This window comes from Gigantopelta aegis, chromosome 8 (assembly GCF_016097555.1).
Source record: "Gigantopelta aegis isolate Gae_Host chromosome 8, Gae_host_genome, whole genome shotgun sequence".
NCBI lineage: Eukaryota > Metazoa > Mollusca > Gastropoda > Neomphalida > Peltospiridae > Gigantopelta > Gigantopelta aegis.
The window spans coordinates 16,246,972-16,270,972 of NC_054706.1; the positions used below are offsets into that span (position 1 = coordinate 16,246,972).

The 24,001-nt window shown below is 39.4% G+C and overlaps 1 protein-coding gene across 1 annotated transcript; it reads right to left on the reverse strand.

Annotated features, from left to right (window-relative positions):
* Positions 1-925: 925 nt before the first annotated feature.
* On the reverse strand, positions 926-22,794 carry LOC121379888. Its single transcript, XM_041508555.1, has 3 exons — positions 21,750-22,794; positions 11,187-11,324; positions 926-1,943 (listed from the first exon to the last, which is right to left on the reverse strand). The coding sequence occupies exons 1-3, from the start codon at positions 21,844-21,846 to the stop codon at positions 1,612-1,614; spliced, it is 567 nt and encodes a 188-aa protein (XP_041364489.1). The 5' UTR covers positions 21,847-22,794; the 3' UTR covers positions 926-1,611.
* Positions 22,795-24,001: the final 1,207 nt, after the last annotated feature.

Below are 24,001 nucleotides of genomic sequence, written 5' to 3' on the forward strand. Positions count from 1 at the left end.
TGTGACACACGGTAATACAACAAGTGCAGTTAATATGTTTTGTGTTAAGACTCGAGAATATCGGAAACATCGCGAATATTAGGTCTACTGGTTAAAAACAAAAGTGTCACGGATTTCTGTAATATATGGATGTCATCTGAAATTAGGATAATAAGCACCAGTGGAGTAAGGGGTGGGGCATTCCCTCCCCAATCAAACTTTTTTTAGTGTTTTTTTTAAACTTAATTTTATAAAAGAATACATACATTGCCCCCCCCCCACCCCCCCCCCCCACCCCACCCCCAATATAAAAATCCTAGCTACGCCAGTGATAAGCACTAAAAGACAATAAATCCTATGTTCTAGTGGTGTCGTTAAACAAAACAAACTTTAACACCAACATTTACAGAAAAGTTATATAATCTATAATCCTTCCCACAAGCAACGGCATGCTATGGAATTTACAACAAGTTATTTATTTTGAGCCGATTTTCTAAATTGCACACACAAATTGCAATTTTTGTGTTATTTCCAAAACACTTTTCTTTTTCTTCTTATGTCAGTCCAAACTGAAATTATTTACAAAAGAAAAAACCAAATATAAAAAATTTTGTAGGAGGAAGGGGCGGACTATAGATCGGTCCATAAAGTGTTCGCCAGAAGAGCTTGGGTCAAAGGATCGAATCTCCTCAGGGGACTAGTTCTCTGAATATTTTTTCAGTTCCAGCCGGTGCCCCACGACTGGTACATCAAAGGTTGTGGTATGTGCTGCCCTGTCTTGGAAAGTGTATGTAAAAGATCCTTTACAACTAATGGAAAATGTAACGAGTTTACTTTGAACACTACGTGACAGAATTAACAAATATTTGACATCCAACAGCTGATGATTAATTAATCAATATTTTCCAGTGGTGTCGTAAAACAAAACAACCATTATTTGACACAATTTAAAGTGATCGTCTTTAGTTTATTTGACACAATTTAAAGTGATCGTCTTTAGTTTATTTGACACAATTTAAAGTGATCGTCTTTAGTTTATTTGCCATAGTTAAGATGTTACCAACTAACAAAGCCTTTTTGTTTTTTGAATATCAAGAAAAATGCATTTTACTTTCTTCATTTACTGGTTTTTATTTTATCAATGGTTAAAAATTGGGAAAGTGAATTTTTAAGCTTGGTCAGTGCATTTTAAAATCCACTCCACTAGTCCTATGGTAAGTGATTTTGTTTTTAATTCACCGGTCCCATGACAAGTGAATGCTTAAATTCACCTGTCCCACGGTAAGTGATTTTTTAAAACCACCGGTCCTATGGCAAGTGAATTTTAAATCCACTGGTTCCATGGCAAGTGAATTTTTAAATGCACCAGTACCATGGCAAGTGAATTTAAAGAGCATTTTAAATTTACCGATCCCGTGGCAAGTGAATTTAAAATCCACCAGTCCCATGGCAAGTGAATTTAAAGAAAATTTTAAAAACCTTTCAGTTGCTGGCATCATCCGACGCCAATGTCGAATGCCCATGCAAATGACCCGTATGTTATTTATATATAGTAAAACCACAAAACACACCTCTGCGAGGAAATATAGTAGCCTATGTTCCTCTTTTCTTCGAAACAAACCATTTATTATGTCACTTTTGGTCATGTGTAATAGGCCTATGTCGTAATCGTCTGCCGACTTTAACGTGCCTTGACCTAACCCACTGACTGTATTCAAATCTCTCACGTTTTGCCGCGAAACAACACTTGTAGAACTCTAGTTCCTTGCCCGGGGCACACGCGTCGACCGAGGCTGATAGCAGAGATAGTTGGCGCGTGCCGTGCCACGTCGGTCTCTGGGGAATTCCTAAACTCCGCCTTCCTGCCCGGTCATCTATCGTGTCTGACGTCATTCGACACAGTGACCCAGTTTTGCCAGCAAGTTTACCCAACATACAACACGAAATTGGCCCAGTTTGCAAATCTGAAATAAATAATTAAGATAAGAAAAAGATAAAAGTATGAAAAGTTTTAAATAAAATGAATTAGAAATGTATTTCTAGGGCATTGATCCATGTGTTAAATTGGGCACGCGAATGAACGTTTACCTCTTGAAAAATTAGCTTGGTTTGGAAAGAAAAAGAAAGACATGTTTTATTTAACGACGCACTCAACACATTTTATTTACGGTTATATGGTGTCAGACATATGGTTGAGCAAGAAAGTATAAGGAAAAATGTTAAAGTGAGATAAAGGCACACACATAGCTGTATTAATTCTCTCTCTCTCTCTCTCTCTCTCTCTCTCTCTCTCTCTCTCTCTCTCTCTCTCTCTCTCTCTCTCTCTCTCTCTCATATATCTTTTTTTCTTAATGTTTTTTCTCGTTTTTTCTTTCTGGGATTTTTTCATTTTCTTTCCCTTTTTCTTTTCTTTCCTTTTTTTTTTTTTTTTTTTGTGTATACTGACAGGTACAGAATAAATGGACTAGTTATTGGAAGAGACACCTGACTTAAAAAAAAAAATGCCCTAGAGATATTTTGACGAAGCCATAATTGCGTTCGCTCGTGAATCACTGTCGAAATAATGATGATGCCAAGTTTTACAACTAATGATGACGTGATGGGAGTCTGCCACTTTAACATCTGCTTACGGTCCCGAATATTGTTGTACGGGTTACTGGAATGAAATAAACTTTTAGTAAACTATTGTATTTACGGCCATGTACGGGCTCCCATTTTTGTCAATTTTGTAGCAGGCTGACTTTCGCCCAAATTAAACGAAAATACCCCAATCTAGATAACAATATTTATTCATAGCATTACTACCAAACAGTTATATAGGTTTGCAAACGAATCACTACGCAGTTTTACATGGATTACAACCAATTTTAAGGGTAGAATGATGGAAATACATGGTATAAAGGTCTCAGGTTTGCACATTTTGCCAGAATATCTGTATCATTTTTGCCCGAATTTGAGGTTTTGCTCCAGCACTAGAGGAAAAGTTGCACATCCCCCCCCCCCCACTCCTCCCGCCCCTATCCCGTACGCTTATGTACGTGCGAAGCATTAACATGCGGATTATCGCAATTTGAAGCTTTTGAATTAAAAGTTAAAGTTTCTTTTGTTCAACGACACCACTGGAGCACATTGATTTGAAGCTTTTGAATAAACCGAACACGAAAATCTTAACTCTGTCCATTTTATTTCTGAGATATACGACTAAAATGAATACACACCATACGTTGTAGAATTTTAATATCGGAGTTGTTCTGACTGATTAGGTAACTGATTACAGGCGAACGAGCAGGGGGTGAGTTTTGGGGATCGACCCCCCCACCCCCACCCCACCCCACCCCCCACCCCCCTCACTCAAGCATTTGTTTCAATATATTTTCCGGGTGAGCGTGTCTTGTCCACAGGTATCCCCAAACAACGTCAGATATGTTATAGTAACGTTATATAATAAAAGTGTATACATGTATATGTAACTATAGTCTTTGTATTAGGGCTTTCTCTTTGAGGGTACCTGTGATCTTGTCCCCCACTGTAATCTTCGCTCACCACAATCTAGACCCCCCTGTAAAAATTCCTACACACGCACCTGGATTTAGCTATTGTTATCTAATCTCGTGTCTTACTCCCACTCACAACTGTTCCATCTTAAATTACTGACACAAATTGCAAGTTTTATGACATTTAAATAAAAGGTTAATGAGGGTTAGTTCTTCTCATTAATCATTTACGTTTAACGTAAATTGAGGGATGTATGCGTGTCTGTGTGGGGTGGGGAGCAGTTAGTTCTTGAAAATTATATACCTTTAATTACGATCGAGGACTGTAGCTGGGCGGTATTGAAATTTCAGATTAGGTATCGGTATTAGTATTTTTATTGTGATTTACCGCGGTATCGGTACGGTATTTGATACTGACACCTATACCGATTTCAAGCGATATTTTCGGTGTAGCCTACCCGGCTACAAACGCATGCCAGAGCTAAAACCCACCCACTTTTTCGTCTAAATTCCACGTACACGGCTTTCTCCTGGCCCCGTGCTTATAAACCTTAAAGTCTAGACTTTAATAAAGTCCAGACTTTAACGTCATGGCAACGCCATTCAAACAGCATTACGTTAAAGTCTGGACTTTATTAAAGTCTAGACTAAGTTTTATAAGCACGGGCCCTGGGCTAGGTTCCGTTAGGTTTCGTTCAAGAATATCAACATAATTTTCATATTTCTTAATCACCAGCCACGTTGTTCATGTAAACTTTGAGGTTCTGTTGGTGCCTTTCGGGAAAATTAACACAGAAGACCGCGTTCGTGTTATTCCGTAAATGATGATCGGTTTATTCCGTCATATTTCTATTTCTATGGGCTTTATAAGCTAACCAGATGGTCACAGACCACATTTAATTACGGTATATGTTTCAATATTGGGTTAGTGGATATAGCATTTTTATTAATATTAGTAGGCCCATGCGGGGTTTTCTTGTGCACCTTTGCTTGCCTGGGAGCAACATATCCTGAAACAAACACACCCACTAAACCTGGCCGGAGTACACCCATTTTACACAAGAAACACTACATTTGCATGGGCTTCAGTGTTAACAAGTTATACGTTTGCAAACTACATACTCTACCCTGGCAGCATCAAAGCTGTAGACCTGCCATGAAATAATCACAGTCAAATAGCAATCTGCTTGTACGGATATATTTCCAGATTTTCGGTTAACCAAATGGGAAGATAACTGTGATCTGTGGCTAGCTATTTTGCTAACGTACGTTTTTCTGTAAATTCGTTAGAAATATAATGTCCACACGCTCTTAATGCCATCCAGTTTTGGTTACGGTACTGTTATGTCATCGGATAGATATAATATTACACATAATGGCGGGATTCTTTTTTTTTTTTTTATCAATTATCAATGTTAAAATTTCGGTATTTTGAGACTTGCTCGGTATGGTAAATCGATATTATAAGCGGTTGCATGATTATCTCCAGTTTTTAAAGGGGTGGAGGCGAATTTAACCTTTAACATGTGTGGTATTGGTGTTGTACAGTTATTGTTTTTTTTGTGTGTTTTTTTCGTGTTTATGATTGTTTTTATCAAAACCTTTCAGGGGGTATTTTAAATAGACCTATCTGAAAAACCGTTGGCATCAAATAAATAAATAAATAAATAAATAAATAAAATAACATGGATATTTTGAACAAACCGATAGATCACGAGCATGGGCCTATCAGAAGGAGTAGGGGTGGGGTAAAGCGCCATTTCATGAGTTTATGGTCCCGAGACACCAGGGACCTTCAGCTCCCTGACAACACCCCCACCCCACCCCACCCTACCCCACCTAAATCCGTCACTGTTAATTGTATTGCTTAAATCGTGGGCTAAAGCCAATAAGAGCAGAAAACATACCGGAGCGGGCATTATATCTACACTGCATTCCTCAGGGAAGAGATAGCGTGTGTTGGAATGAGTATACGCTGAAACATTTAGCAGATGCAGCGCTGCACTGTGTTTATCAATAGATGTTTACACCAGATTACGAGCGTGTTCCGAGTCGGCGTAACACTAATATTATCGTGCTGCCGACTTTTGGACCGCGTTCAATACACAGCAATGTGTTTAGGAAGGAGCGCGCTCGAGAATAACTTGACTGGTTTCTGACGTATGACAATAATTTAAAGTTCAGCGCAAAAAACAAACAAAAAACAACAGTCTAACGAGGAGCAGCGAGATCTCGGGTTGCGTTCAGCATGATTGAGCAGAAAAACGTCCGCTAAACTGGTTTATGCGCTTCACAGTAAACCTAATGACCACGTTGAAAAGCAGTCAAATACTTCGCGAACGTTAGCGTTGCTGGCTGTCGCTGAACACGGGGAAGATCTCTTTAACATGCCTCGAGATCTGCACCGTGTTTAGCGACAGCTAACGATGCTAACGTTCGCAAACTGTTTGACTGATCCTCGATGTGGACATTTGGATTAACGTGAAGCGCACAAATCAGTCTAGCGAAAACATTTCTGCTCGGTTTACCTGAAATCAGCACGGGTTATATAGCCAACGATTTGAATGGGCCTGTGTTATCGCGCCAGTTTACGTTTAAGCGCACTATCAACGTTACATTGCGCCACCGAGTGTTTGTATGAACTGAACTGGTGGGGTTTTTTTTTGGTTTTTTTAAATCCTCTTCACGTATGGGGTCTTGACTTGCTCGTGCCAAACGGTGTCAATAATATGCCATCTGCTCTTAACAGAAAACCACCTGTTCATTCGGCACTTTAAATCAGTAGCAACTGTGTTTGCGATAGGCTGAAGGATCGACACCCCGCGGAGGATGAGACATTAGTTTATCGAACACGTGTCATCTCTAGTCACCACGACAGTAGCTTTACCCCTCAAGTAGGGAGGGGTACGCCCCCCCCCCCCCACACACACACACCCTGCCGGTTCCTCCGGATCTGTTGAGGATAACTAAAACTCACTGATCAAAGGTGAAGAATTGTTTTACCAGTGCTGCGGGATTTAGCTCTGTCGGCGGGCGCTCGCTTTGGCTGCTTAGGGTCCTAGGATCGAACCTTCTCTGCGGACCAGTTCGGCTCTCCCATCCCCCCCCCCCCCCCCCACACACACACACACATACCTATCTGTCCCGGGACAAGCCCCTGGCTATCCAGAGACAGGCCCCGGGACGGACATGCTCGAAACTCTAGTGGTATATGAGCATGTAAAAATTATTCGCACTCGCACCCCGCACCTCTTCCTAACCAGTGCCCGCGAATGGGATTTCAAAGGTCGTGGTATGTGCTGACCTGTCTGGCCAAGTACATATAAAAGATCCCTTGGTGCTAGTGTATAAATGTAGTGGGTTTCTTATCAGAATTATCAAATGTTTGACATGCAGTAGTCAATGATTATATAATCATTATGCTCTAGTGATTTCGTTAAGCAAAAATGTTAACTGATGCTGTCTTCATTCATTTACTTTGTTCGACGCCCAGTGACCAATATGATTTTTGTGCTGGGGTGTTGTTAAAACACCCATTCATTCAGTATTTCATTAATTTATTAATTCATCCATTCATTCATTCATTTTCTTTCTATCTTTTCTTTCTCTCTTTCATTTTGACATATTGATCGCAGTGTTGCAAGGTTATGAACCTAGTGGTAAAGCGCTCGATTGATCGGTTTGGGATCGATCCCCGTCGGTAAGCCCATTGGGCTATTTCTCGTTCCAGCCAGTGCACCACGACTGGTATACCAAAGGCCGTGGTATGTACTATCCTGCCTGTGGGATGGTGCATATAAAAGATCCCTTGTTACTGATGGAAAAATATAACGGGTTTCCTCTCTTAGACTATATGTCATTAATGACCAAATCGAACCACCTCGGTGGATCCATTCAGCTGATTGGGTTTTTTCTTTCTTTCCAACCAGTGCAACCACAACTGGACAAAGGGGCGTGGTGTGTGCTTTCCTGCCTGTGGAAACGTGCATATAAAAAGATTCTTTGCTGCATTAGGAAAAATGTAGCGGGTTTCCTGTGAAAGAAAGAAAGAAGTGTTTTATTTAACGACGCACTCAACACATTTTATTTACGGTTATATGGCGTCAGACATATGGTTAAGGACCACACAGATTTTGAGAGGAAACCCGCTGTCGCCACTACATGGGCTACTCTTCCGATTAGCAGCAAGGGATCTTTTATTTGCGCTTCCCACAGGCAGGATAGCACAAACCATGGCCTTTGTTGAACCAGTTATGGATCACTGGTCGGTGCAAGTGGTTTACACCTACCCACTGAGCCTTGCGGAGCACTCACTCAGGGTTTGGAGTCGGTATCTGGATTAAAAATCCCATGCCTCGACTGGGATCCGAACCCAGTACCTACCAGCCTGTAGACCGATGGCCTGCCACGACGCCACCGAGGCGGGTGGTTTCCTCTGATGACTACGAGTCAGAATTACCAAATGTTTGACATCCAATAGCTGATGATTAATTAATAAATGTGCTCTAGTGGTGTCGTTAAACACAATAAACTTTAAATTACCAAATGTTTGACATCCAATAGCCGATGATTAATAAACCAATGTGCTCTAGTGGTGTCGTTAAACAAAACAAACTTTGTTGCGAGGTGTAAATTGAGGTAGTGTATGCCCCACTTACACTTGAAACAACAAATCCGAAAAACGAATCAATCTGGATGACACTGGCAGCTGACACGTGGTTTGTAAATGCCACATTGTAGATTTGGTTTCTGCTTCAAGTTTTTTTCTCCTTGTTTTTTTTAAAACTCCCTATTGTTTGTAATTCTTGTTTTACTAACACTTACCATAATATACTAGTATAGCTGGTGGGGTTTATTATCCATCCATCCATCCATCCATCCATTCGTCCATTCATCCGTATCTGTCTGTCTATATCTGTATCTATCTATCGATCTATGTATGTATATATGTATGTATGTATGTATGTATGTTATATATATATATATATATATATATATATATATATATATATATATATATATATATATATATATATGTCTGTCTGTCTGTCTGTCTATCTATGTTATATATCGATCGATATATCTATCTATCTATCGATCCAACTATCTATTTATCTATGTAGCTGTCTATCTATCTATCTCCATCTCGGTGGATCCATTCGACTGATTGGGTTTTCCCTCATTCCAACCAGTGCACCACAACTGGTCAAAGGCTGTGGTATGTGCTTTCCTGTCTGTGCATATAAAAGAAGAAGAAAATGTAGCTCGTTTCTTCTGATGACTATGGCTATGAAAATGTTTGACATCCAATAGACTGTGATTAATTAGTCAATGTGATCTAGTGGTGTCGTTAAACAAAACAAACTATCTATCTATCTTTATATATCTAGCCTATCTATCTTTACTAGTCTATATCTATTTATCAATCTGTCAGTTAATCAGTTGATCGATCGATCTATATAAGGTTCTTTAAATTAGATTCCTCTAATTATTTCTGTGGTCCAACATCATATAATAAAAAGTGCTTAGTGTATTGTTAAATAAACATTTCTTTTTCAGACACCTTGCGTTATTATTGATGAAAAAAAGAAAGAAATGTTTTATTTAAAGACGCACTCAACACTTTTTATTTACGGTTATATGGTGTCGGACATATAGTTAATATCACAGAAATAATTAGAGAGGAAACCCGTTACCGCCATTCCAATGGCTACTCTTTTCAATCGGCAGCAAAGTATGTTTTATATGTTCCATTCTACATTTCACGGCCTTTGTTACGTCAGTTGTGGAGCACTGGCTGGAACGAGAAATAGCCTAATGGGTCTACTGACAGGGATCGATCTTAGACCAATCGCACATGAAGCGAGCGCTCTACCACTGGGTTACGTTCGTTATATAGTGCATTACATCTCATGTCGTTTCTTACATTCATATTGCGGTAGGCCTGTATATGCTGTTTGCAATAAAATGGTATGAACTACTAATGTCATCTTTCCGTTGATCTCTTGTGCAGGCCAAGGTATAAAAACCAATCTTGATAGTGGCAGTCCTCTTGTTCGTTTGAAACATTTTACTGTGCATATAATATACAAAAGAATTGGGCACAAGTTATCCAACTTACGAGGACCTCTCCTAATAGTGGTAGTCCTCCTGGAGACGAATAGCAAGTATGTCCTTGGGATTGACATTCCTGTCTAGGATCGATCCCCGTCGGTGGTCCCATTGGGTTATTTCTCGTTCCAGCCAGTGCACCGCAACTGATGTAACAAAGGTCGTGATATGTACTACCCTGTCTGTGGGATTGTGCATATAAAAGATCCCTTGCTGCTAATCGAAAAGAGTGGCTTATGAAGTGGCGATAGCGGGTTTCCTCTCTCAATATCTGTGTGGTCCTTAACCATATGTCTGACGCCATATAACCGTAACCCCATTGGGTTATTTCTCGTTCCAGCCAGCGCACCACGATTAGTGTAACAAAGGCCGTGGTATGTACTGTCCTGTCTGCGGGATGGTGCATATAAAAGATCGACACGAGTATATATATATCAGTGTGGTCCTTAACTATATATCTGACGCCATATAACCGTAAATAAAAAATGTGTTGAGTGTGTCGTTAAATAAAACATTTCCTTCCTTGACGGTCCTTTTAAAGACGAAATAGGAAGGATGTATCGTTTTGGAGAGTTACAGTCATCTTAGAGATATTTAGTAGGAAGGATGTATTGACAGTCTTCTTAAGAATCGAAATAGGATGTATCGTTCTGGTGAGAAACACACAGTTACGACCTCATCAAAAGTTCGTTTGGATTTTGCGTTCTGCAGAGATTACCCGGCCTCGGCGGTGTCGTGGTTAAGCCACCAGAGATAAGGCTGGTAGTTACTGAGTTCGTAGCCCGATATCGGCTCTCACCTAGAGCGAGTTATAACGACTCTGTGGGTAGGTGTAAGACCACTACACCCACTTTTTTCTCACTAGCTGAGGTGTATTCCCAGGACAGCGTGCTTGAACCTTAATTGGATATAAGCACGAAAATAAGCTGAAATAAAAATGAATGCAGTTTGACTGTATTAGGGACTCTGCCTTTCAGATTTTATAATTAGGGGAAATAAACTGTAGGCGAATTGATTAGTAGGCACCACAATTTTGATCATTGAAATCGCATACTACTTAGATGTTATTGTTTAGATTATCTGTTTACGTACATCCGAAGTGCTTGTGGTCAGTTATTTTATTTCATTTCAACTTATTTTCGTCATTATATCCAATTAAGGTTCAAGCACGCTGCCCTGGACACACACCTCAGCTATCTGGGCTGTCTGTCCAGGACAGTGGGTTAGGTGTTAGTTGGTTAGCGGTTAGTGAGAGAGAAGAGGGTGTAGTGGTCTTATCCACTGAGAACCCTGTACCTACCAGCCTCTAGTCCGATGGCTTAACCACTGCGCCACCGAAGCCGGTGTGGTCAATCAAGTGTTTCTAATGCCACATATAGTCTAGAAATCGATATAATGATTGCAACCTTTTTGATTTGTTCAATGGTTTCTTCATGTTTATAATTTGTGGATGTCCACTGTACCAAACCACCATGTTGATTTATTCAATGGTTTCTTCTGTGTTAATGTTTTTTGGATGCTGGATATCATAATCATCATCATCATCATTATAATCATCATCAACAACAACAACAACATGATTCATTGTCATAATAATCATACCACTTTCGGTATCAACAGGGTTGAGTCCACTTCCGGCTGCCATCAGATCTTCGTCATCACTAACATCCGGTATGAAACTCGTCTTTGCGAAGATCCTCTGTTGTCCGTGTTTCCGTTCCATGTCTTGTAGGACCATGCCTGTTGAGAAAAAATAATCATTAGTTACTCGAGCTGTTTCGTATACAAGCAAACGTAAGACTTACAAATACAACACTTGTCAAAAATACAGGAAATAAAGATCGGTTGTTTTTAAATTTAGATTTAGAATACCCATTTTGGAATTTTAAGATGGCCGCCGCCGCCACACACGCGCGCGCGCACACACACACACACACACACACTATACACTAGGTCTATAATCTCTGAGAATTATAATACCAAGTTGCAGTATCAAAACTCCAGGACGAGACAGCATATTAAATTTTAAATGTTTATAAAAATTCAAAATTTCCCAAATATCTCTTTATTACTGTAGTTAGTGGAGGCTGCCCCCAGAGGATCAATGTACCAAGTTACAGTACAATCCAATCAAAACGCTAGGAGATGTTAGACTTAAAAGGAAATGTTGACGAACGTCATTGTGGAGTCGAAGTGCATAATGTATTATAATTAAGAATACGTTTATTACAGCATATATATTTTACTAATTTATTTATAATAAATATATTGCATAGCTTTTTCTTCTTCTTTTTTTTTTTATCCCACTGCCTTTCTCTCCTTTGAATTCCATCTCATTTCTGGCAACTCCTCCTATCTTTCAACTTCTTTCGTTGTCCACCTCCACATCCCAGTCCTTGTCTCTCCAACCGCGACAGGTGCTTGTCTCTTGTGCCACACACCTGTCATTCCCCATCAGCTTTTAGCTGTGGGCTTAGTCTGATCACTTCGGGGAGTGTTCAGTAGTTACTTCTGGCATTAAGAGGCGCTTGTAACCACCTACTATGCACCTCTACTACAGGCGGTCGTTCGTTAGTGCCGTGGGTCAGACAAGCTTTATTAACAGCAGAGGACGAGGATGCCAGGTGGGTGCAGGGAAATACACAGAGACTGCACCCGTGGAGGAAGCTGAGACAAGTAGGCGATTATGTGGACAGCTCAGAAGAGAGTAGGAAAAAACTGACAAAAAGGGTCGAAGCAGATTGAAATTGTGGGAGAAATTGGAAATTGCATAGCTTTATCAACATCAAGTGTTGTCAATCTGCATAGGCAATAAAGAAGTGAACTGACAATTCTTTTGGTAATTTAATTATTATTTTTTACTTAATCAAACTCTTCATCTACTGCATATATTAAACAAAGATGAAAATGTTATGTCGCACATGTGAAAACCCCCCCAAAAGAGGTATTTTCCCAAAGCATACATCATTTTGTTCTCCATTCGATGGGGTCAACGTAGTTAAACCATGTACTAATGTGTGTGTGAAGATTGATACCCTTACCTTTCTTTAGAGAGGACATAGACATGTTCAGGAGAACGAGCGCTCGCAGTTGCTCGCTGAAGTAGATTTCCCGCCTGTTGTTAAATGAATGTGATATGATAGAACACTATGGTACCAGTCATATTGGTCGCGAACGCCCACACCCTTGAAAGTAAACCAAACAACATCCGGCTAGGTCAATGTTTTAATAGATTAGTTAATGCCACATTCATTTCAACATATTTTCATGCTTATATCCAATTAAGGTTCAAGCACGCTGTCCTGGCCACAAACCTCAGCTATCTGGGCACTGTCTGCCCAGGACAGTGATTTAGTGGTTAGTGGTAAGTGAGAGAGAAGAGGATGTAGTGGTTTTACACCTACCTATTAAGTCGTTAAAACTTGCTCTGGATGGGAGCCGGTACCGGGCTGCGAACCCTGTACCTACCAGCCTTATGTTCGATGGCTTAACCACGACACCACCGAGGTCGGTGTTAATGCCACAAGTTCTGCAATTGGTGATAGTGTTTGTTGTGCTAAAATGTTGGTTCATCTGGGCAATAAATTCCTGTAATTTAATATGAAATACTATCAGAAATACCATTGTGCTTGAAACGTGCGGGGTCGTATTAAAAATAGCATGACAATTTGTATCCGAAACTAGGGTAGTCATAGACGCTACCCGTTATGTCTGAAATTGGCAGGGTGTTAGTATTTATATGCATGGTGTATATGTTGATTAATACATTTCGTGTATGCGTTTTAGCCGCATATGTTACTATTATCGTCTATGGGATTTGATTTGGTGTTATACACCCTGAAGGCACTAATTTAGTATAAACGAATGGATTCAGTATATTATATAGCGCAGGGTAAAAAATAGGACCACGTTGTCGAATTTAAGGGAGGGACCCGTATCCGTACGCACTCAACACATTTAATTTACGGTTATATGGCGTGAGACATATGATTAAGGACCACACAGAGTTTGAGAGGAAATCCGCTGTCGCCACTACATGGGCTACTCTTTCCGATTAGCAGCAAGGGATCTTTTATTTGCGCTTCCCACAGGCAGGATAGCACAAATCATGGCCTTTGTTGAACCATTTATGGATCACTGGTCGGTGCAAGTGGTTTACACCTATCCACTGAGCCTTGCGGAGCACTCACTCAGGGTTTGAAGTCGGTATCTGGATTAAAAATCCCATGCCTCGACTGGGATCCGAACCCAATACCTGCCAGCCTGTAGACCGATGGCCTAACCACGACGCCACCGAGGCCGGTCCGTCCTCGTTTTGTTATCCATCGTTGAAATTTATAACAATATTACCGTGAGCACGTTTCACCCTTCCCTTTACAAAATCCCGTATCGGCTCATGACAATAACTATTTGCAGGTTTGACTACATATCGTTTTGAAAATAACTGGTATTGTTAAATTCGGTAGAAATTGTGTGGGGGTAGGGGCAGTTGGGGTGGGATTGTTTGTTTTTGGGGTGGGTTTTTTGTTGTTGGTTTTTTTGTAGGTTTTTTTTTACAAGAACGGATGTAAACTCTATCTTGTGCTGATATGTGTTTTTAATATGTTATCTAGGCCTCTAGAAACTGTGAACTTGTGTGTGGGACGTAGCCCAGTGGTAAAGCGCTCACCCGATGCGCGGTCGGTCTAGGATCGATCCCCCTCGGTGGACCCATTGGGCTATTTCTCGTTCTAGCAAGTGTACCACGCCTGGTATATCATAGGCCGTGGCATGTGCTATCCTGTCTGTGAGATAGTGCATATAAAAAGATTCTTTGCTACTAAGGAAAGAAATGTAGAAGGTTTCCTCTGAACTAAGACAAAATATCAAAATTACCAAATATTTGACATCCAATAGTTGTGTTCTAATGGTGTCATTAAACAAAACAAACAAACAGTGACCCTGTCAGACATTCATCATTGAGAGTTATTTCTTATTTCAAACACACTCAAAAAGAAAGAGAAAAAAAGAAAAAAAAGAAAAAAAGAGAAGATAATTAGATGATTAGAATTTGGAAAATTTGCAAAATTTTCAGAAACGTTTAAAATTAGTTTCACCAGTTAACATGATCTAATAACCGGCAAAACCACTAATGTGCATGCCAAGCGTATCACATCCCGTCAAGGTCATTGCAGATGTGAGGAAAATAGCACCTAGTTGGAAACAGCCGCCCCTGCTCTGTTTTTTTGCGATCAAAATAAATACAATTACCGCAAGCCAGCTGTGAAAATCTAATGGTAATCAAAGCGGAAAGACCATTATGGCATTCCTGACAGATTTAGTAACATCTATATTCCTGTACTAATATTCATAAGCGCTCAATCATGAAATAATTGACACCATGCCACGGGACGTTAAAGCCACAGCACGTGTAGCTATATATAATTATTTAAAAAAAAAAGGAAAAACGAAATATATTTAATCAAGAATAAATCAAAAGAAGCGGCGGATTTGTAATACTGGATCCTGCGGGTGGGTGCTGAGAATGAGCATCCACCCCCACCCCTCCACCCCTTCTTCTCGAACTTTATAATGACCCGAACATCCAATGTTCGTCGGATGGAAATAATGAATTTAGTTCCTTTTAGTGAGGGATGGGGGATGTAGTATCTTGGTCGTTTGAAGTTTCTAGGGGAGGAGGGGTGTGTGTGTGTACACGTCTAGCTGGTTACCTCCCGTGTATCTGTCCTTGATCCCAGGTGGAAATTATTTTAATATAGAGCTGCCCTCTCTCCTTCCTAGATGCCGTCAACTTCCGGAGCCTAAACTATCATACTAAAAAACAAATATACTGAACGGAAATTCCAAACCGGGGCGAGTTAAAAGAACTGCCCTGACTTTGGTTCCCTGGTAAGATGTTTCCGGAATAGTAATCATAATTTACTAATCATTATTTCCCAATTTTGGGTCGGGATTTAGCTCAGTCGGTTGAGTGCTCGCCTGAGGTGCTTGTGTCGCAGGATCGAACCACCTCAGTGGATCCATTCAACTGATTGGGTTGTAGTATGTGCTTTAATGTTTGTGGAAAAGTGCATATAAGTGCATGTAGCGGATTTCCTCTGATTACTGCGAGTCAAAATTATCAAACGGTTGACATTCAATAGCTGATGATTAATTAATCAATGTTCTCTAGTGGTGTCGTTGAAAAAAACTCAACTTATTTATCAATTGAGACTGGCCGATGGCAAAACACTGAAAGACTATGTCCTTGCCAATATATATATATATATATATATCTGTAAACCACCTCGAAGCATCAGCGTGTGGCGATCTAAGAGAAATAAAGTTCTGTTCTCTTCTGTCCAATTACATATTATTAAATATTATTTTAGGGTTCAGAATATATCAGTGTCTGTATAAAGAAGGTGTTTGTTGTTGTCCTAAAGTTTGTATTTTCCCAAACCGGATTATATATATATGGGCCTTTTTTACTATTTTGGGTCTTTAAGTCGATCTGCAATTTCCAAAAAGTTATATATTTTTAGTTGACTTCAAGTTCATGTTTTCCAGTAAAGTAGACATACTGCATATTTTGCAAAACCTGGCAGAATAAAAATTATCATTGATATTGCTTACAATAATAATAAACTCGTTCATGACGCGGGGAAAATGTCAAATAAATTCATCATATCCATCCGTTAAACATTGTATTTTCGTGGCACTATGAAGTTCGGAGAAGGATGGCACACCCTTAGAAGCCTCCATCCCCCTTTTGGATGCGCGGCGAATTATGTGCTCAGACGATTGTGATATACTGAATATATTATCAATATCAATAACTGGAGCAAACTGATAATCGATCATTGATCGATTGTGCAAACCGATAATCGATCACAAAACGTCTGTCCAACATAGTTTTCACAATTCTCGACATATTGAGCTGAAATTATCATATACTGCTACAGATCAATTTTGACTACCATTTCATTTCATTTCAACTTATTTTCGTGCCCATTCGTGCCCATTTTTCAGTTTTATGGCCCTTAAACTTAGGAAATATAAAAATTTGTTTTCCGGACGCTTTTTTTTTTTTTTTTCTTTTTTTTTTTTTTTGCAATGCCTGAGGCTATTGAGACGACATTTTGTATATAGCTTTATCAAGTGCTGTTACAGATCAAGTTTAACTTAACTTAAGAGAAAGTTTGTTGGTCCCGGGAGGGGACATGTATTGCTTTAGCACTACTCTCAGAGTGCTTGTTTAAATACTACGGTCCCCTGAGTACCAGAACTATTAAATAGTTATAATTCTTACAGCTGAATGAAAACCGGCTTATTCGGTAATGATATAACATGTTTGGACAATTGATGAAGCAGGAAATACCACATGGGTTACTCGTATTAAAAATATTCTTTTTAGATATGATTTGGCTATATTTGGATTGTTTAGGATGTTGGAGACGCAAAAGTGTTCCTAATTAAAGCAAAACAACGATTGATTGATAACCTCCAACCAGAGCCGTATTAACGCACAGGTGCCAAAATTTAATTGGCGGCAAAATCGGGGGCGGGGGGGGGGGGGGGGGGGGGGGTAGAATATACTAGTTCTTTATGCCAGATCCATCTGTCGCTCCTCCCCCCCCCCCCCACGCACACCTGTAGCCTAGTAGAATATATTCTTTATTTGGGGAGCCAAAAATATTAGTGGCCTAGGGGCGCCAAATACTCAAATGTGCCTCTGCCTCCAACAAGATTGGTGTAGTTCCGACTTTTCAACTTCCGTTACTAATTTTAGTAATCTATCAGATATTTGTTTTACTATATACACGTGGAAATTAATTAAGCACCGCCTAGTTTTGACGTTTTGGCTTATATTTCGCAAGTAAGTCTGATCATTCGTGAGTACAAAACTGAAATTAACATTTAATGTAACATTTAATGTAGTCTAGAGAAAAAGACAGAACACTTGAATATGCATGATAATGTATGGTAATTACCTATGTAGCTGGAATCACACTGATGTGCTTCTCATGAGTAATTTATCCATGTCACCTCGGTAAATACCCAGTAAATGTAGAATATGTAAAAAAAATCTCATTATCAAATTTAAACTCCGTCGGTACGGACAATTAGTCCTTCCCACAGGGAATGCCTTTTTAAATACTATGGAATTTACTACGAATAATTTATTTCTGAGCCTATTGCTTTCTAAATTGCGCGCGCGCGCACACACATACATACACACACACACACAACACACACACACACACACACACACACACACACACACAAAAAAACATACACACAGAGAGACACACACATACACAAACACACACACTCACACACACACTGTTATTTCCAAAACACTTTTACTTTTCTTCTAACATCAAACCAAACTGAAATTATTTTTTGAAAAAAAAACAAATTGTGGAAGGATGCGAAGGATTATAGTTAAAGTTTGTTTTGTTTAACTATTTCACTAGAGCACATTGAATTATTAATCATCGGCTATTGGATGTCAAACATTTGGTCCGTTTGACATATATTCTCAGCGAGGAAGCCCACTAAAAATTTTCAAGTAGCAAGGGATCGTTTATATGCACCATCCCATAGACAATATATTACATCCCACGGCCTTTAATATACCAGTCGCGGTGCACTGGCTGGAACGAGAAATAGCTCAATTAGCCCACCGATGGGGATCGATCCCAAACCGACCTCCCATCAAGCGAGCACTTTACCACAGGGCTACGGAGACGGACTACAGGTAACCTTTTGGCTGCAATACAGATCAGATGGTGGTTAATTAAATTCCAAGTGTGTATGTAGAACGTTATCTCATTTATCAAATACAGATCAGATGGTGGTTAATTAAATTCCAAGTGTGTATGTAGAACGTTATCTCATTTATCAAATACAGATCAGATGGTGGTTAATTAAATTCCAAGTGTATATGTAGAACGTTATCTCATTTATCAAATTGCAGCTTATCTTAGAGTAATTTAGACAAGATTTAGATGCAGTAATTGTAGACTTGTTGACCATGCAAGATACAGCAGCAGCAAGGCTCGGGCCATATTGTCTGGATAACGGATTAAGTTATGACAAGGATGAACTCGGTATTGTGCGTGTTTAGCGTAGCGTTATGAGAGATCTCCATATTTCTAAATTTATGAAGGACCATTCATTGCAAACTTGTTTGGCATTTTGATAACCGAAAATCTGAATGTATTATTTAACACATATCTGTATCTTTATAATGTACGGGAGGTGTGTGTGTGTGTGTGGGGGGGGGGGGGGGGGGGGGGGGTCAGAAATACAGAAATCTTTGAATATAGCCTAGGGCCTACATAATTTTATTCTGTGCAAATAATAAATACATGACTGATATATATATATATATATATATACTGAACAAAATAAGAAACTGCCGCTAACTTTGCTTGAACATAACTTGATGAAAACAAACCGGGGGAATAATTGTTATATATGCGTTTAAAGAGTGTTCCATGATGCATCGTTTGGTGCAAAAATCATGGCCATAGGTTAACAGAAACTGGGAGAAATTTTGACCAAGTGTGGTAGGGGTTAAAACAACACCCACCCACTTAATAACGGGTATGACCACCTCTTGAATTGACCACTGCAGTGCATCGCAGGCGCATAGAATTGACTAATGTGTTGATTTCTGCCTGTGGAATATTGTTCCATTCCTGAATGAGCGCTTGACGAAGTTCGTTGACGTTAGCGGGTGGGTTGGGACGTCGCCTCAATCGTCTGTCCAGACTATCCCAGACATGCTCGATGGGGTTGAGATCAGGACTTTTAGCGGGCCAGTCATCAATGAAATCAATTTTATTTGTCCTAAGAAAATTTACAGTGTCTCTAGCTGTATGAGAGGTGGCATTATCGTGCTGAAAAATCGAGATGTTGGCGTTGTTATGGAACAGAGGAATGACGTGATGAGCGAGAATGTCATCGCGGTAACGTTGAGCATTTAAATTGCCATCAATGACGACTAGTGGTGAACGATAACCATGGGCAATGGCTGCCCAGACCACGACAGAACCCCCACCCCCGAAACGATCTCGTTGAAGAACACAACAGTCAGCATAGCGTTCAATTCTCCAACGGTAGACGCGCACCCTTCCATCACCACGTTGTAAAAAAAATCTGGATTCATCCGAAAAAAGAACGGTATTCCAGCGTCGCCATATCCAACGAGTGTGTACACGTGCCCAATTAAGACGATTTAGACGATGACGTTGCGTTAAAACGCATCCGACGTAAGGACGTCGTGCATGTAAACCGTTCTCCAGCAGACGATTACGAACAGTTTGCCCACTGATTCGGTTATTGTGAGACCCAGGTGTGTTAGCAGCAGTAGCAGTGGCAGTTTGGAATCGATTGCGCAAATGCGTGTTCATGATATAGCGGTCTTGACCACGTGTTGTAACACGCGGACGTCCACGAGGTGGCAAGTCGTTGGTGCTTACTGTCGTTCGAAATCTTACGCGAAGATTTCGTATCGCTCGACTAGAACTCCCAACATACCTTGCAACGTCTTCTGTCGACATGCCAGCATCAAGCATGCCAATCGCCCGTTCGCGTAAATTATTGGGTATTCTTGGCATACTAAAAATGCTACAATGTAAAAAACTTTTTTTTTTTTTTTACAAATTTTGAAGCGTTTTCGTTCACTTGACAACAATGTCAGTAAGACAAGTAAAACAAATTGACCGAATACTACACGGGACATGTCGAACCATGCATGCATGTGCAAATTGAATTTCACGTTGTCGACGATTAACAGTGCAAAAATAATCGATAAAATTCATGAATCCTGATAATACAGCTCAAGGCTAATACTATCTATATAATTTCATTACACAATGAATTCTTTAACACAACAAATACTATATGTACAAATCGGAAGTTTCTTTTTTTGTTCAGTATATATATATATATATATATATATATATATATATATATATATATATATATATATATATATATATATATATTTATATATATGTGTGTGTGTGTGTGTGTGTGTGTGTACAACACGTATATATATAAATGAATGTTTTGACCTTCTGATTTCATTATAGATATATGGCCTTTTATATAATACTGATTAAAACGTCTGTCTAAATTCATTCATTTATAGTTATTTTCGTGCTTATATCTAAGGTTCAAGCATGCTGTCCAGGTCACACACCTCAGCTATCTGGACTGCTTGTCTAGGATAGCGTTAGTGGTTTGTGAAATCGGTGATGTGGCCTTAATTAAACTCGCTCTGAGAGGGAGCCGGTACCGGGAGGCGAACCCAGTACCTAACAGCCTCAAGTCCGACGGCTTCAGAGCCGGTTTATCCTAATAGCACGTGCTACGGGTCCTGGCTTCAGGGGACCCCGCGGTGATGTGTACATTTATTTTTCCCATTTCATTTCCCCCTCTCCCCGAAGGCGTTGCAAAATATATATCCTGGGAAGAGAGTCCTGCTACGGATCCTTAAACCGGTTCTGGACGGCTTAACTATTAAACCACCGAGGCCGGTAATAACTTTAAATCAATGCGTTATTTATGTCTAAATACTGTAGGTAGTACTAGACCAAATAACTTCCGGCTGTGTCAAAGCTGGAGGTGCACACAACTTTTGTGTTCGTTGTAAAAAATAATAGTTTCATCTGGGTAAAAAATATATGCAATTTTATTTCAGCTAGTACCAATGTGTCAAGTAGTCTTGTGCTTGAAACATGTATGGGGTACCTGTAAAAAAAAAGTACTCGAATTTTGTGCGGAACTAGGGTAGTCATAGACGCAACCCGTTATCTCAGAAACGAGCAGCTTGATACGCTGCAGGTAGGAGTTTTAGCCACATATGTTACTATTGTCGTCTATGGGATTTGATTTGGTAGTATACACCCTGTAAGTGCATCCCCTCCCTGAATATGCCGACTGGAATGCACTTCTTAAACGTTGCGCTCCCTCCCCAGAATGAAAAACCCCAAAACCTGCATCCTTCCCTGAACTCTGTCGTAATTTTAAATAAATAAATGTATGGCTCATCACGCTATTTTGATTAAAATATGATATACACATATGAGGTAAGATAACATATTTACGTTTAACCAATCAACGACACTGATCAAGACTATAGAATTTCAGTAGATTACAAAACGTTACCTCGTTGTAGAAAGTGAACTGGGCGTGTGGCAAGGACAGGAGAAATGCGAAGTAGAATGGCACAAACTTGAACGAAGCAACCCAAACGGAGTTCCATAGCGTGACAACGCGATGTTGATGCCTACGTCCTTTAGCGTGAAGAACAAAACAAAAATTATTGGTTTTTCAGGTTCAGGTTTTTATCACGTGCCAAGGTTCGTCACCGTGAATTCCCAAAATGTGACCATGTGCTTTGCCTTGCTTTTGACGTGACGTACCAAAATAGGTTGTGACGTTTCAGACTCTTTAACGTGATGTCATATAAAGTAATGTGCTGGACCACGTGTTATGCTTTAAGCGTGAAGTTCCAAAACGTGTTTGATCACGTGTCCGATCACGTGTCCTTTAAAGTCTCAGAATATTTTTGTTTGTTTTATCCATGTGCTTGGTCTTTAAGCGTGAAGTTTTAAAAATTCTTTAACCACATCGTTAACCCTGAAGTCCCAAAGTGTGTTCGATCTTTTGAGGTATAGTCCCAATACGGTTCTGTGACCACGTGCTCAATTCTTTGGCGTGAAATAACAAAATACTTCACGCCCACTGCTCACGTAATGCAAAATCATCGTCAGATTTCGTACGATCCCAGTATAAAACGGCATCAATTAGTGGCAACATTCCTGAACGTGGAATCACGGGTTCCGTTGTAGAAATAACGTGCTAATAACTCGGATTGCGTTTGGCACGCCGTGCTGTCTTTGCGCGTTTGTCACTGCTTAGGAAATCGAAGTTTTTCCACGTTTTCCGGCGTTTAGTTAGTGCTCACCAAACGCTCATGTTTGCAACGTGTTTTCTCCGTGAGATGCTTGTGATGTAACATCCATATAAACACCGTACACTGAGAATACAAATGAATATACGAGACGAAGCGCACGTAGGTGACAGTAGTGTTTCTAGTGGTGTCGTTAAATAAAACAAACTTCTGTTTGTGTCTCTTTTTGTCTGACTTTCACTATATCTCACTGTCTGTAGTTCCATCTCACTCTTACTTTCTCTCCCATCCCCTCTCTCTCTCTCTCTCTCTCTCTCTCTCTCTCTCTCTCTCTCTCTCTCTCTCTCTCTCTCTCTCTCTCTCTCTCTCTCTCTCTCTCTCTCTCTCTCTCTCTCTCTCTCTCTCTCTCTCTCTCTCTGTCTGTCCGCTTTACACCTGTTTCTGTTTATAAGGTCTAACATCAGTTATAAATAAGATACGGCTAGAGGACACTCGATCTGTCTTTCAACGTGTGGTTCATAATGAGCAAGGCTATTAGAATGTCGATGGAAATTCATTCCGATTTGTTATGAGTAATAATGAGTTTTGTCTGGCTGCACGAGTAAGATCACTGCTTTCCCTTTCTGTATCACTATTTCTTACCGTATCTATTTTGTCTTACACACAAATTGGTGAGACTTTTGTTACGATTTTATTTAAAGTCATTTTATTGGCTTCTCCATGGTGATGTCATTTGCTATTTTAACCAATATTTTCTTTTAAATTAAAATACAATAGAAGTTAATTTAGCAGCCATGTATTTTTATAAAATGAATAATGGATTAAGTTGAAGAATTCACTCAGAAGTGGTCAAGTTCAAGTTCAAGTTCTTTGTTGCTTTAAGTTTTTACAACTTATCAGCATAATACAATGTACAAAATAATAAATATATACAGGATATGTTCAGGATTATGGTGCAGAGTGATTTAGTAAGCAATAATAATAATAATAGTAATAATAATAATAATAATAATGATAATAAATAAATTAAGGTTCTATTGACTTATATTATTTAATACATACAAGTCATTATTAAGTATACTGAGAGATATATGTATTATTGGTTTAATATACATGTAAACGAATAGTATTATATTGAATAAATAGAAGTAATGTTAATATTAACCAATTTGCTCCAATAGCTGATCTCCAACGGCATTTGCTCTAAATAAATATTTTCCGAGATTATTAAGTTCTTTAGCATTGTCAGACGCTAATAGCTGGGTAAGTTTAAAAACGCTTGGACGTCTATGGTAATATGTTTTAATAAATTTCATTCTTAAATCATTATATCGTCGGCACTGGAAGATAAAATGATACTCGTCTTCTATTTCATTTTTGTCATATAGTGTACATTTTCTCTCTGATCTTTCAATATTTCTATACCTGCCAAATTCTATATTTAATTTATGTGCACATATTCCGATTTTAGTTATTTCTTTTAAATGACGAACGTCCAATGGTT